Source organism: Erinaceus europaeus, unplaced genomic scaffold (genome assembly GCF_950295315.1).
Source record: "Erinaceus europaeus unplaced genomic scaffold, mEriEur2.1 scaffold_521, whole genome shotgun sequence".
Taxonomy (NCBI): Eukaryota; Metazoa; Chordata; class Mammalia; order Eulipotyphla; family Erinaceidae; genus Erinaceus; species Erinaceus europaeus.
In genome coordinates this window covers 22,707-36,289 of record NW_026647317.1, presented here as the reverse complement: position 1 = coordinate 36,289, position 13,583 = coordinate 22,707, and the positions used below count along the sequence as shown (strand labels likewise).

At 47.1% G+C, this 13,583-nt stretch overlaps 1 protein-coding gene across 1 annotated transcript; it reads right to left on the bottom strand.

Annotated features, from left to right (window-relative positions):
• Positions 1–5,101: 5,101 nt before the first annotated feature.
• On the bottom strand, positions 5,102–5,914 carry LOC132536296 (proline-rich protein 23A-like). The gene has a single exon (XM_060183922.1). It carries the CDS (start codon positions 5,912–5,914, stop codon positions 5,102–5,104), a length of 813 nt encoding a protein of 270 aa, XP_060039905.1.
• Positions 5,915–13,583: the final 7,669 nt, after the last annotated feature.

Genomic DNA, 13,583 nt, shown 5'->3' with positions numbered 1-13,583 from the left:
AATTTCACAGAAAACAGTGATGCTCAGAGAGGTTAAACCTCCCACCTATGGTCATGCAACTAAAGTGCTAAAGCTGGACTTGTGACTACCAGTAGGTAGTACTTTTGCTGGTCAAAATTTACTCAGGTCTAATCTCTAGTGGCAGACTGTTATCCCCATAACAGATTGCCTCAGGTCAGTCTCTGTGTCCTTCAGCGGGTGAAAGCAGGCAGGCAAGAGTACTTGTTGGCTGACTATGAACCATTACTAGCTCTTTGGGTAGATATTTGTGAAGGGCTGGGCAGTGGTGGGGTGTCCTTGGTTTCCAGTTCAGGATCCATGCATGACAGATCAAGCCATATATTCATGGAGGGGAGGAGGCTGCACAATTGAGGTTATGTTCTAGGCACTCCCCACCAGTTCCTTGACTCGATTCTTCATCCCAGCACTTCTCAGCTGGTTCCACTCACTCCACAGAGGGAGTCGATATCAGCAGAGAAAAATGTGATTTTCAGAACTGTGTGCAGGCATCCAGGCATCCAGGAGCAGAGTTCTTTCCTATCAGGCGTTGGTTCCCCCACCTGTAAAAGGAGGGGGGCTGACACCATTATTTTTAACATTTGCACAGCATTCTTCTTTTAAATTTTACTTGTAAAAAGGAAACACTTGTGGTCTGGGAGGTGGCACAGTGGCTAAGGCATTAGACTCTCAAGCATGAGGTTCTGGGTTCCATCCCCAGCAGCACATGTACCAGAGTGATAGCTGGTTCTTTCTCTCCTATCTTTCTCATGAATAAATAAATAAATTCTATATTAAAAAAAAAGAAACACTGACAAATCCATAGGATAAAAGTTGTACAACTCCACACAATTCCCACCACCAGAACTCTGTATCCCATTCCCTCCCCTGATAGCTTTCCTATTCTTTAACGCTTTGGGAGTATGGACCCAAGGTCAAGGTGGGACGCAGAAGGTGGAAGGTCTGGCTTCTGTAATTGCTTCCCTGCTGAACATGGACATTGACAGGTCAATCCATACTCCTAGCCTGCCTCTCTTTCCCTAGTGGGAGGGGGGTTCAGGGGAAGTGGAGCTCCAGGACACATTGGTGGAGTTGTCTGTCTAGGGAAGTCTGGTTGGCATCATTCTAGCATCTGGAACCTGGTGATTGAAAGGAGAGTTAACATATAAATCCAAACAAATTGTTGACTAATCATGAACCTATAGGCTGGATTAGTGCAGATGAAGAGTTGGGGGAGAGTCTGCTCTTTGTAGATAGTTAGTAGGCATATATTAGTTATATTCCAAAGGACCTGTGGCTATACTAGTTTTTATTTCTTTTTTTTTTTCCCTGAGCCTGAAATCTGATATTCAGGTGGATCCAGTTTATTGTCCGGGGAAATGATGCCATGGCTGGCAAAAGGACCAGAAGCCTAGATCAGAGAAGAGAGTAGCTCCCAAATATGGGAAAGGGGTATAAATAAATATAAATGTAAATACCCTCGATTTGATGTAATCAAGGGCCCATATTCATCTTAGGAGCCTATGTGACCTCTGCATCCCTGTAGATCTGAGCTCACATTCTGTGGTCATAAGTAGGAACATTCCAAGCTGCCCCAATATCGGCCCATCACCAACCTGACTGCCTAGTTTCAATAAAGTGGATATGCAAAGCAATGTCATCTATTTCAAGACTTTTATGATCTAACCCATAAGTAATCAGGTTTCTGAGGTAGGGTCTCTGAAACTGAGGATCAGCCACCCTGGAATAAGTTCACCCCGTGTGATTCCCATATCATCCCTAAGTGTGAACACTTACTAAAGCTAAGAATCAAGCCAGGTGAGAGAGTCATGTTAACTGAGTAAGCCAAATGGAGAATGATAATCAGATGGTCATCACTTATATGTTGCATTAAAAAACACAGAATAATAAAAAAAAGAATATATATATTGGCAGCGGTAGATAGCATAATGGTGATGCCAAGAGACTCTCATGTCTGAGGCTCTGAAGTCGCAGGTTCAGTCCTCTGCACCATAAGCCAGAGCTGTGCAGTGATCTCGTAAAACAAACAAACAAATATATACACACACACACATACACAGCATGGGGGTGGGTAGGGTGTAGTGCTGCAAAGCCAAGGGCTCAGTCTTTGTGGCAGAAGGAAGGTGTTGAGGGGTGTTAGGGTACACAGCATACAGTGATGAAGGGGGACTTGGGTTGGTGCTGAGAGTGGGATACAGTCAACTCTCAAGAGGGGCACAAGAAATTGCACCCATGTGTCAACAACTGATATGTGAACCACTACTTCCTGAATGAGATGGTTTGAAGAAAAGGTGGAAAACAAAGGAGAGAGAGCAAGACTGTCAGTTGGAAAATGGTGATCCCAAGTTCCCAGTACACAGTTCCCTTTGCAGAGTCAAAATCTGCCCGAGGAGAAGGGATCAGAATGCTTCTCAAACCATGATTCCTGTGTTTTTTCAACACCTGGATAAACACTAAGTTATTCTGGTTGATAAAGTGGGTCAAATGGAAGTCAGCTGTCATAGGATTTTGCTCTTAAATGTTCTATAGATAAAACCAATCATTCAATGAACTCACTAAACCTCCAATCAACTTTTCTGAAGCCAATTAATTGTTACAGGTGTGAAGAGATAAGGACATGGCTAGAAGGATTCTAGAGCTGATCTTTTAATGGCCAACTTGATGGAGTTAACATTGTGTATACCTCTGATTTCTTGGGAGACATGTTGCTCTTTAATGATGCACACAGCAGAAACTGTGTAAAGTAAAGCAGCCATGTAGGGCGTGGCAGGGAGCAAGATAGTTATGCAAATGATTTTCACGTGTAAGGCTTGGCAGTCCCAGCTGGATACCATCATCACCAGGCAGAGCTGAGCAGTGTTCAGATCACTTCAGTAACAACCAAGTGGAAAAGGTGTGAACATACTGTACTATTGTCATCAAAGTGATACGTGCAGATTAATGAAACTGTACCAAGAGTCAAGAAATAAAACTTCATGTTTCCTTCATCTGATTGTCAAACGAGTTACAATTACATGACCTGGGATATTGCAGTCGTTCTTGACTGTCACATTGATTCTTGCAGCTGAATGTGGACTGGCAGTTGGTGGTATCTATGCCTTTTTCCATGACTTGCTGATGTTTCCTTGTGGCCCCCAAACTCCCTTGTCTTCTGTTTCCGTAGAGTGTGCTTCTATTCACTACACACCAGAAAGAGTTGTCTCCTATTTGCCCTCCTTCTTGATCACCTCTTGAACTCCCTACCCACTGAAAGCTTCATATATAATCTTCACTCTTCCAGGGAATGTTCTCCACGTAGTTGTAGGTTTCTGTTGATAGAAATGCATTGAATATGGGGAGGGGGGAAAGACAGCACAGCACCCACACTTCCCCTGATGGGGTAAGAGCAGTGCTGGACACTGTGCCCAGAGCACCACAGACAGGCACACTATCCATGCGACAGCACCATTTCTCATTGCTGAATTGGCAATTTGGTCCCAATTTAACATCCTACATATTAGCTCTTTATGCTTGCTCTTTCTTGTGTCTGGGCTGTAAGTTACTTTAATGTTTAATGTAAGTTATTTTAATGTCTTGTCATTATTGTATACTCTGGTTCCTTGACAATACCCAACATCAGGGTTGTGTCTCCCAAGCAGAGCTACTGTGAGGCTACATGATAGTCAGAGGGGTAGGGATTGTCCTTCTGTCCTCCTGGCACAACAGAGCTCTAACTCTATATGGAAAAAGCAGCATGAAATGACCCTAACCACAGTATACTTCGACAAGGGACAAAAGGATATAATCCAATCGGATGACCAGGGAAGCAACATCCTCCCTCAGGGGGACTAGACACTTCTTTCTGACAGTAATCTTCAATCAGAATGAGATCTCTGAGCTAGTATCTCTCCATCCAATAAGCAGAAGGCACCTTGCATTCAGCTCCATTGTCCCATTACCACAGGGAAAGAGAAGAACAGATTACTGCTCAGCTCTGGCATAAGGTGATGCCAGGGACTGATCCATGTTTTCTAGACCCTTCCTCATACATATTAGTGCTCTAACTCCCTCATCTTTAGGGGACCCTAGCATGTACTTTAACCTACCACACCGAAACAGATTACCACGCTTAACTCTCAATTTCTCTCGGCATCCATACAAAATAATCAATATATAGGTTTATGTGTATATATTTAAATAGGAGTCAAAATAATCAAATTATAAAACTTAGGTTTTATTTGTTTGTGAAAATGAAAAGCCAGGGACTAGGCGGTAGAGTACCTAGTTGAGCACACAAGCTACAAAATGCAAGGGGAAAGCTTCATAAGCAATGAACACTGCTGCAAGTATCTTTCCATATCTAACTTGTCCCCTTCTTGATTTCTTTCTATCTCTAGCCCATGAATAAATTAATTAAATTAAAAAATTGAAAGTGGGAATTCAAAACTTAAAAGGCCTCTAGCAATATGTACTCGTGGAATACAACATTTTGATTGGCTATTTGCATGTGATTTTCAGATCCATATATATATATAAATTTTTTAAAGTAAATGTTCCAAGGCACACTGAATTATGTGATATAATCAAAAATTGATTTAAAATGAAGTTGAAGGAAGGGAAATTCCAGTTAAATATGTTATGAACAAACCATTCTCCATTTTGAAATTTCTTATACAAGGTTGAAACTAAGGCCATGCATGAAACAATATTGTAAGTATCTCTGCAAATTAAAGGCAAATCAAGCAAGGAAACTCACAACAAACATGCATTGAATTCTTGGTTTGGGGAGAGAGGGGAGCAGAGCTATGTTGCTAGATGGAGCAAGGTTGGAGGGAAAGAAGCCTCCACAGCAAAGCACAGTGGTCTGACGAGTCCTGGTCGGGTGTCTCTGTGTGACTTTCAGCTTCAGAGGTGAGGTCTAGAATCTTCTGCTCATGCTGCTCCATCAGGTCACACACAGTCAGTGAGCAAACGGGGAAACTGGAATCGCACCTGAGGGGCTTGTCCCAGGTGGATAGAGTCAGGTCAGAGGTTCCAGATTCTCCAGGGTCTCTGGGTGGGTGGGAAGGAGGCAGGGTGCATGTGTAGAGGGGAATGAGGGGGTTCATTCCTGGAACAGGCGCCTGCGGGCCTTGGGGTGAGGCCCCATGGGGCGTTTGGGGAGCTCAGGGGGCCCTGAGGGGCTGGGGGAAGGAGGCAGAGGTCTGAGCACAGAGTTGAGGAGCAGCTCCTGAACCTGTGACTGGAGGCTAAAGTAGGACTCAGAGGAGCTTCTCTGTGGACTGGGGGTGGGGGCCCAAATGGAGGGCTCTGCCAGGCATCCCTGAAGGTGGAGGCCAGATGCCCCTGCAGCTGAGAGCTGGAGTCCTGGCTGGTAGCCCGGGTCTGGGCTCATGTAAGGCTGGTGGCCCGTAGGGTGCTCAGAGGCCTCTAGCTCCAGGTAATAAATCTGATAGATGTCTTCTTGCAGGATAATAACGTGGTAGACCTCTCCGGGCAGGACAAACAGCTGATAGTTTTCTTCCTGGGCGTCCTCAAGTGCAGGGGCCTCTTCCTGGTCCTCCTGCAGCTCAGCGGCGATCTCATCGAGAGGGGCGTGCAGGTCACAAGCCTCTTCCGGGAGGCCCTGCAGCTCGCAGGCCTCTTCCAGGGGTTCCTGAAGCTCACAGTTGTCTTCGCTGGGCTCCTGCACCTCGCAGACCTCTTCATGGGAGACCGTCCCCAGGAAGTGTGTCTCCAAGTCGCTGGGGTCAATGATGATGACATTGTCCAGAGCCCCAAGGTTGCTGCAGCTCAGTCCGTTCACGGGTTCCCCACACTCACCAGTTCTGGGGCGCTTTTCAGGATGGAGTCCTCCAAGCTGAGCTTCCTCCCAGGACGCAGGGAAGTCCCCGGAGCTGCGGGGTCTCCTGGCCATCCTCTCCAGGGTGGCGAGCTGGCCGGCTGGCTCAAGGGCAGGTGGGCGGCTAGAGCTGTAGACAGGGACAAATCTTCTGCTCTGAGTTGACTTGCCTGGCTGGGGTGCAGACTCCAGCAACAGCAGGTTGGGTCCTAGCGGTTCTGGGATTCAATCCCTGGATGCAGTCGTCTGGCTCTGAGTGAGGAAGACGTGGTCCGCAGCCTTTATATCCTCTCAGGAGGCTGAGTTATAGTCACACACAGACCCACCCTAATCCTCTCACCACCCATCCCAATCCTATCACAGATCTCCCTGTGCTGCCTCCTTGGGGAAGCACGGATTTGGGTTTTTTTTTTTATTTCTTTATTGGGAAATTAATGTTTTACATTCAACAGTAAATACATTTGTTTGTACATGCATAACATTTCCCAGTTTTCCATAAACAATACAACCCCCACTAGGTCCTCTGTCATCCTTCTTTATACCCCTCTTAGGAGGTTGAGCTAAAGTCATAGGCAGACCCACCCTAATCCTCTCTCCATCCATCCCAATCCCACCACAGATCTCCCTGTGCGGCTAAGAGTGGAATATATACCGCATCCATCAAAAATGAAAACTCAAGGCTGAGCAAGTTGTGCTATATATACACAATGGAATACTACTCTGCTATTAAAATGGTAACTTCACGGTTTTCAACTGATCTTGGATGGAGCTTGAAAAATTCATGTTAAGTCAGATAAGTTAGAAATAGAAGGATGAATATGGGATGATCTCACTTTCTGGAAGATGCTGAAAAACAATATCAGAAGAGAAAACACAAGTAGAACCTGAACTGGAATTGCTGTATTGCACCAAAGTGAAAGACACTGGGGTGTGTGTGTGTGTGGGGGGGAGAATACAGATCCAAAAAGGATGACAGAGAGCCTAGTAGGGGTTGTATAGTTATATGGAAAACTGGGAAATGTTATGCATTTACTGTTGAATGTAAAACATTAATTTCCCAATAAAGAAATAAAATAAAAAAAAACTCAAATCCGTGCTTCCCCAAGGAGGCAGTACAGGAAGATCTGTGATGGGATTGAGATGGGTGGGGAGAGGATTAGGGTGGGTCTGCGTTTGACTCCGTCTAACTCAGCCTCCTGAGAGGGGCAAAAAGGCTGCAGACCACGTCTTCCTCACTCAGAGCCAGACAACTGCATCCAGGGATTGAGTCCCAGAGCCGCTAGGACCCAACCTGCTGTTGCTGGAGTCTGCACCCCAGCCAGGCAGGTCAACTCAGAGCAGAAGATCTGTCCCTGACTACAGCTCCAGCTGCCCACCAGCACTCGAGCCAGCCATCCAGCTTGCCACCCTGGAGAGGATGGCCAGGAGACCCCGCAGCTCCGGAGACTTCCCTGCGTCCTGGGAGGAAGCTCAGCTTGGAGGACTCCATCCTGAAAAGCGCCCCAGAACTGGTGAGTGTGGGGAACCCGTGAACGGACTGAGCTGCAGCAACCTTGGGGCTCTGGACAATGTCATCGTCATTGACCCCAGCGACTTGGAGACACACTTCCTGGGGACGGTCTCCCATGAAGAGGTCTGCGAGGTGCAGGAGCCCAGCGAAGACAACTGTGAGCTTCAGGAACCCCTGGAAGAGGCCTGCGAGCTGCAGGGCCTCCCGGAAGAGGCTTGTGACCTGCACGCCCCTCTCGATGAGATCGCCGCTGAGCTGCAGGAGGACCAGGAAGAGGCCCCTGCACTTGAGGACGCCCAGGAAGAAAACTATCAGCTGTTTGTCCTGCCCGGAGAGGTCTACCACGTTATTATCCTGCAAGAAGACATCTATCAGATTTATTACCTGGAGCTAGAGGCCTCTGAGCACCCTACGGGCCACCAGCCTTACATGAGCCCAGACCCGGGCTACCAGCCAGGACTGCTGCTCTCAGCTGCACCTTCAGGGCTGCCTGGCAGAGCCCTCCATTTGGGCCCCCACCCCCAGTCCACAGAGAAGCTCCTCTGAGTCCTACTTTAGCCTCCAGTCACAGGTTCAGGAGCTGCTCCTCAACTCTGTGCTCAGACCTCTGCCTCTTTCCCCCAGCCCCTCAAAGCTCCCCAAATGCCCCATGGGGCCTCACCCCAAGGCCCGCAGGCGCCTGTTCCAGGAATGAACCCCCTCATTCCCCTCTGCACATGTAGCCTGCCTCCTTCCCACCCACCCAGAGACCCTGGAGAATCTGGAACCTCTGACCTGACTCTATCCACCTGGGACAAGCCCCTCAGGTGCAATTCCAGTTTCCCTGTTTGCTCACTGACTGTGTGTGACATGATGGAGCAGCATGAGCAGAAGATTCTAGACCTCACCTCTGAAGCTGAAAGTCACACTGAGATACCCGACCAGGGCTCTTCACACCTCTCTGCCTGACTTACCTTAACTTTATAGAGATGGTTAGAAGCATTGTTTTCATTCTTGGTGTTTTCCCCTTAATATTTAACATTCAGCCTTCTAGAAGACATGAATAAAGTCATTATTGTAGAAGAAATTACCTAATGGCTGGATGGTTATTATCTATGATATGAAATGTGTTCATAGCTTCCACATAATCTGCATTATCCCAGTCCACGGCACCCTGGGCACACTAAAGCCCCATGAGGCCTCACCCCAAGACCTGCAGCCACCTGTTCTCAGCATGAGCCCCCCCTCCCATTTACCCATTGCAGCCTAGAACAAGGCAAGAATGAACCTGCATTCATCCTGTTATTGGCAGCACTGGTCAGAACAATTAGATAAGAAAGATGAAGGGGAAAATGCCCACTGTAAGGTGTTGGTATGCTTCTAAGACCCCTTCTGTTTCATTGGTTTAATCCCTGCTTAACACTATGTTCTATTTACATAACCACTGTTAACTAAGTACCACCCTACCTCCAGGGCATTGGTTTATACTCATTGTTTTGCACACTTTTTCCTTCTCCCCACCCCCTACCCTAAGTACATCCTCTTCAGACCTGACTCTTCCACCTCAGGAGATATAAGGACTAGATAGTGATTAGAGATAGCTTAGATTGTGCTGCGTTCCACATGAATAAAGACTGAACTGCGTACCACTCAGCCATGAGTCCCTGGTCATCTCTCTCTCCCGCCCGCGAAGCTAGCCCGGCAGTAAGGAAGCATGAAAATTGTCACTATTTACAGATGACATAATATAAAAACCCCTAATGAGTTTTCATAAGAAGTTGTGAGAGTGATTGAGATAGGATTTGGGTAGTCAGAGGACATTCAGACCCCCCACAGGCCTAACATGCTAGGTGCCCCCCTTCCCTGTGTAAAATGCTGGAACATCCTAAGTCCTCACTGAACTTACTTAATAGGGTTATTGGAAACTGAAGCTGTAAGCAAACAGTGTAAAGGAGAGCACATCTTTCTTCTGCTGTGGGACTCAGCAAATCCCTCCACTTCTGGCAACCATACACACCCTTCCTCTCAAATAGGCAGGTGGCAGATTCAAGAGCTCTGGACACTGTCCCAGCTCTGCCCCTAGTGGTGGATGCAGGGAGATAGCCACCGGAGCCCAAAGCACCAGGACCCCGTCCCCCCACCCCCAGCACCACCATAGCCACCACCACCATGGGGGACCTCATGTGGTGCCAGAGTCTCCAACCTGGGCCACACACAGGGCAAAGCAGATGGTCTACCCTGCAGTCAGAAGGAATGCCAGAGTGCCACACCTGACCCTTTCTCTCTGGGTTGCTCCCCACACCATTTTTTTCCTTCCTTTTTTTCTTTTTTCTCCAGGGTTATTGCTGGGCTCGGTGACTGCACCATGAATCCACCGCTCCTGGAGGCCATTTTTCCCCCTTTTTGTTGCCCTTGTTGTTGTAGCCTCGTTGTGGTTATTATTATTCCCATTGTTGATGTTGTTCATTGTTGGATAGGACAGAGAGAAATGGAGAGAGGAGGGGAAGACAGAGAGGGGGAAGAAAGACAGACACCTGCAGACCTGCTTCACTGCCTGTGAAGCGACTCCCCTGCAGGTGGGGAGCCGGGACTCGAACCGGGATCTTTAATCCGGTCCCTGCGCTTTGGGCCACATGCACTTAACCCACTGCGCCACCACTCGATCCCCCTTTCCTTCCTTTTAATGAGACAGAAAGGTGGAAAAGGAAGAAAAGGGCAGGAAGGGAGGGGAGGGGGGAAGGAGGAGAAATTAATTCACCAAGGCTTAGTTGCCATTTAAGATGTCATTTGGTCTTTGTTTTCCTAGTTAGTAAGTGGGGGGCAGAGACCAAGCCCAGCATTTCAGGCATGAGAACCTGGCTGGCTTTCTACCACTGAGCTGCCTCCCTGAGCCTTGGAATCACTGGGGAGAGAGAGAGAGAGAGAGAGAGAGAGAGAGACTGTCAACACAGGAAGCAAGCAGCAGGCTCCACTGTCCTGAGGAACCCCATATAATGGTGCTAACACCCTTTGTGCAGCATGGATGCTGGACAGCAATTGGGTAAAGGACCCAGCCAGGCTGAGGCGCAAGGACTGGCCATACTGGGCTGGGGAGAGGCAGCTTGGGAAGTGGCATTTGGAGAGCCTGCCCAGTGTCTCTTGGCCCAGCCAGCAGGTGAGGTTTTGAAGGAATTAGGAGGAGTCAGAAAGAGTAAAGCCCCTGTGAGTAGCTCTCCCCATGGCCCCCCAACACTACACCCTGAGTATGCCTGATAATCCCTTCCTCTTACTGCCAGTCTGCCTTTGCTGGGATGAATGCTAGAAACCCTCAGGTAGGCCCTTCCCCACTTTGTCCATCTTTGTTTTAGTTAATTAACCCTCTGACAGTGTGGGGAGTAGATAACATAATGGTTATGCAAAGAGACTTTTTTTTTCATTTTTATTTATAAAATGGAAACATTGACAAGACCATAGGATAAGAGGGATATAATTAGATACAATTCCCACCACCAGATCTCCGTATCCCATCCCCTCCCCTTATAGCTTTCCTATTCTTTAACCCTCTGGGAGTATGGATCCAAGGTCATTGGGGTATGCAGAATGTGGAAGGTCTGGCTTCTGTAATTACTTCCCCACTGAACATGGGTGTTGGCAGGTCGATCCATACTCCCAGTCTGTCTCTCTCTTTCCCTAGTGGAGAAGGCCCCTGGGAAGCAGGCCTCCAGGACACATTGGTGCAGTCATCTGCCCAGGGAAGTCCAGTGGTGTTATCTTAGCATCTGGAAAGTGGTGGCCTTTCCCGATATTCCCAGGTTGAAAGCAGCTTCCTTGCAGAGCTCACACCAGGTCACAAAGAGACTCTTATGCCTGAGACTTCAAAAATCCCAGGTTCAGTCCCAGCAGCACCGCTATACCCCAGAGCTGATCAGTGCTCTAGTAAGAAAGAAAAGCATAACTTTTTGACACTTTTTTTGGTGGGGGGTGTGCAGGGTACGGCAGTCCTGGAATGCATAGTGATTTCATCACTCCTTGTTGGGCTTTGTTTTTGTTTTTGTTTTTCTTTTTTATTTGTTGATTTTTTTTTTTTCCCAGAGCACTGCTCAGCTCTGGCTTATGGTGGTTTGGGGGACTAAACCTGGGATATTGGAGCCTCACGCATAACAGTCTTTTTGCATAACCATTATGCTATCTGGCCTGCCTTTGTTGTTGTTGTTTTAATTTTTTATTTATAAAAAGGAAACATTGACTAAACCATAGGATAAGAGGGGTACAGCTTCACACAATTCCCACTGCCAGCTCTCCGTATCCCATCCCCTCCCCTGATAGTTTTCCTATTCTTTAATCCTCTGGGAGATGGTCATTGTGGGATGCAGAAGGTGGAAGGTCTGGCTTCTGCAATTGCTTCCCCGCTGAACATGGGCATTGACAGGTTGATCCATACTCCTAGCCTGTCTCTCTCTTTCCCTAGTGGGGAAGGGCTCTGGGAAAACAGAGCTCAGGACACATTGGTGGGGTCGTCTGTCCAGGGAAGTCTGGCCGGCATCATGTTAGCATCTGGAACATGGTGGTTGAAAAGAGAGTTAACATACAAAGCCAAACAAATTGTTGACCAATCATGAACCTAAAGGCTGGAATAGTGCAGATGAAGAGTTGGGGGTCCTCTATTCTGTAGATAGCAAATAGGCATATTTTAGTTATATTCCAAAGGGTCTGTGGCTATACTAGTTTTGTTGTTGTTGTTGTTGTTGTTTTTCCCCTGAGCCTGAAATCTGATATGCAGGTGGATCCAAGTTATTGTCTGGGGAGATGATGTCATGGCTGGCAAAAGGACCAGAAAACTGGATCAGGAAAGAGAGTAGCTCCCTAATATGGGGAAGGGGTATAAATATTGTTGACTGCAAACCCCATCGATTTGGTGTGGTCTGGGGCCCATATTCATCTTAGGAGCCTATGTGACCTCTGCCTCCCTGTAGATCTGAGCTCACATTCTGTGGTCATGAGTAGGAACGTTCCAAGCTGCCTCAGTTTCAGGACCCATCTTCCTCAGGTGTAGCATAGAGTATTTTGTCCATCCTCCCTTCAGAAGATGGAACATTCTCTAACATTGTTGATCCAAGTTGAGGACAAGATCCTATGGGGGCCCACAAAGGTGTTGAGTTTTTTAAGGAGAGACTGAGAGAGGAGGTGAATTAGGGAATCACTCTGACACATGCAATGCTAGGAATCAAAACCTTATGCTTAAGAGTCCAATGCTATATTCACTGTTACAATTCCTAGGCCCCCATTTTTTTCTTTCCTTTCTCTTTCTTTCTTCTCCCCCCACCTAAGAGCACTGCTAAACTCAGGGCCTAGAACTTCTCCAGTGCCTCATGCATGAAGATCTAACCATTATGCTATCTGACCCCAGACCTTTTTTTTTTTTTCTTTTTTCATTAAGCGAAAGAGATGGAGAGAGAAAGAAAGATAAAACATGCAAACAAACAAAACGCAGGAAGACACCACTGGAGGTGGGTAAACCTGGGATATTTGGTGCCTCAGGCATGAAAGTGTGCATAAACTGTTATGCTGTCTCCCCAGTCCATAGAGTAACTACCTCTAAAGAAAAAGAAAACAACAAGGGCAACAAAAGGGAATAAATAAATAAAATAAATACTTTTTAAAAAAATTAAAAGAAAAAAGGATAGAATAGAGAGTAACTACCTCTAGAGAAAACAGAATGTGAGTGGGGGGGGGCAGACCTGGTTAAGCACATACTACGAAGCTCAAAGACCCATACAAGGATCCCAGTTTGAGCCCCCATCTCTCCCCACCCACCTGCAGAGGGTCACTTCACAAATGGTGAATCCAGTCTCCTATTGTCTCTCTATCTCCCCCACCCATCTCAATTTCTCTCTCCGTCCTATCCAATAAAAAGAAAAAAGAAAAGAAAAATGGCCACCAGGAGCAGTGGATTTGTTGTGCAAGCACCGAGCCCCAGCAATAACCCTGGAGAAAAAAAAGAAAGAAAGAAAGAAAGAAGAGTAGAGAAATAAGGATAGAAAAATAGAGACTAACTATCTGCTAGAGAAAAAAAAAAGTATCATCTTTTAGAATTATGTGGACATGCCCTTCAGTGGGGCACAGCAGACCTGAGGCTCTGCCATCCTAACTAAGCCCCAACCTATTATCTGGTCTTCAGCCTGGGCCTCCCTGCCCCGGTCTCCCTACCCCAGTCTCCTGCCCCAGCCTCCTGTACCAGCTTCCCTACCCCAGTCTTCTGTCCCAACCTCCCTACCC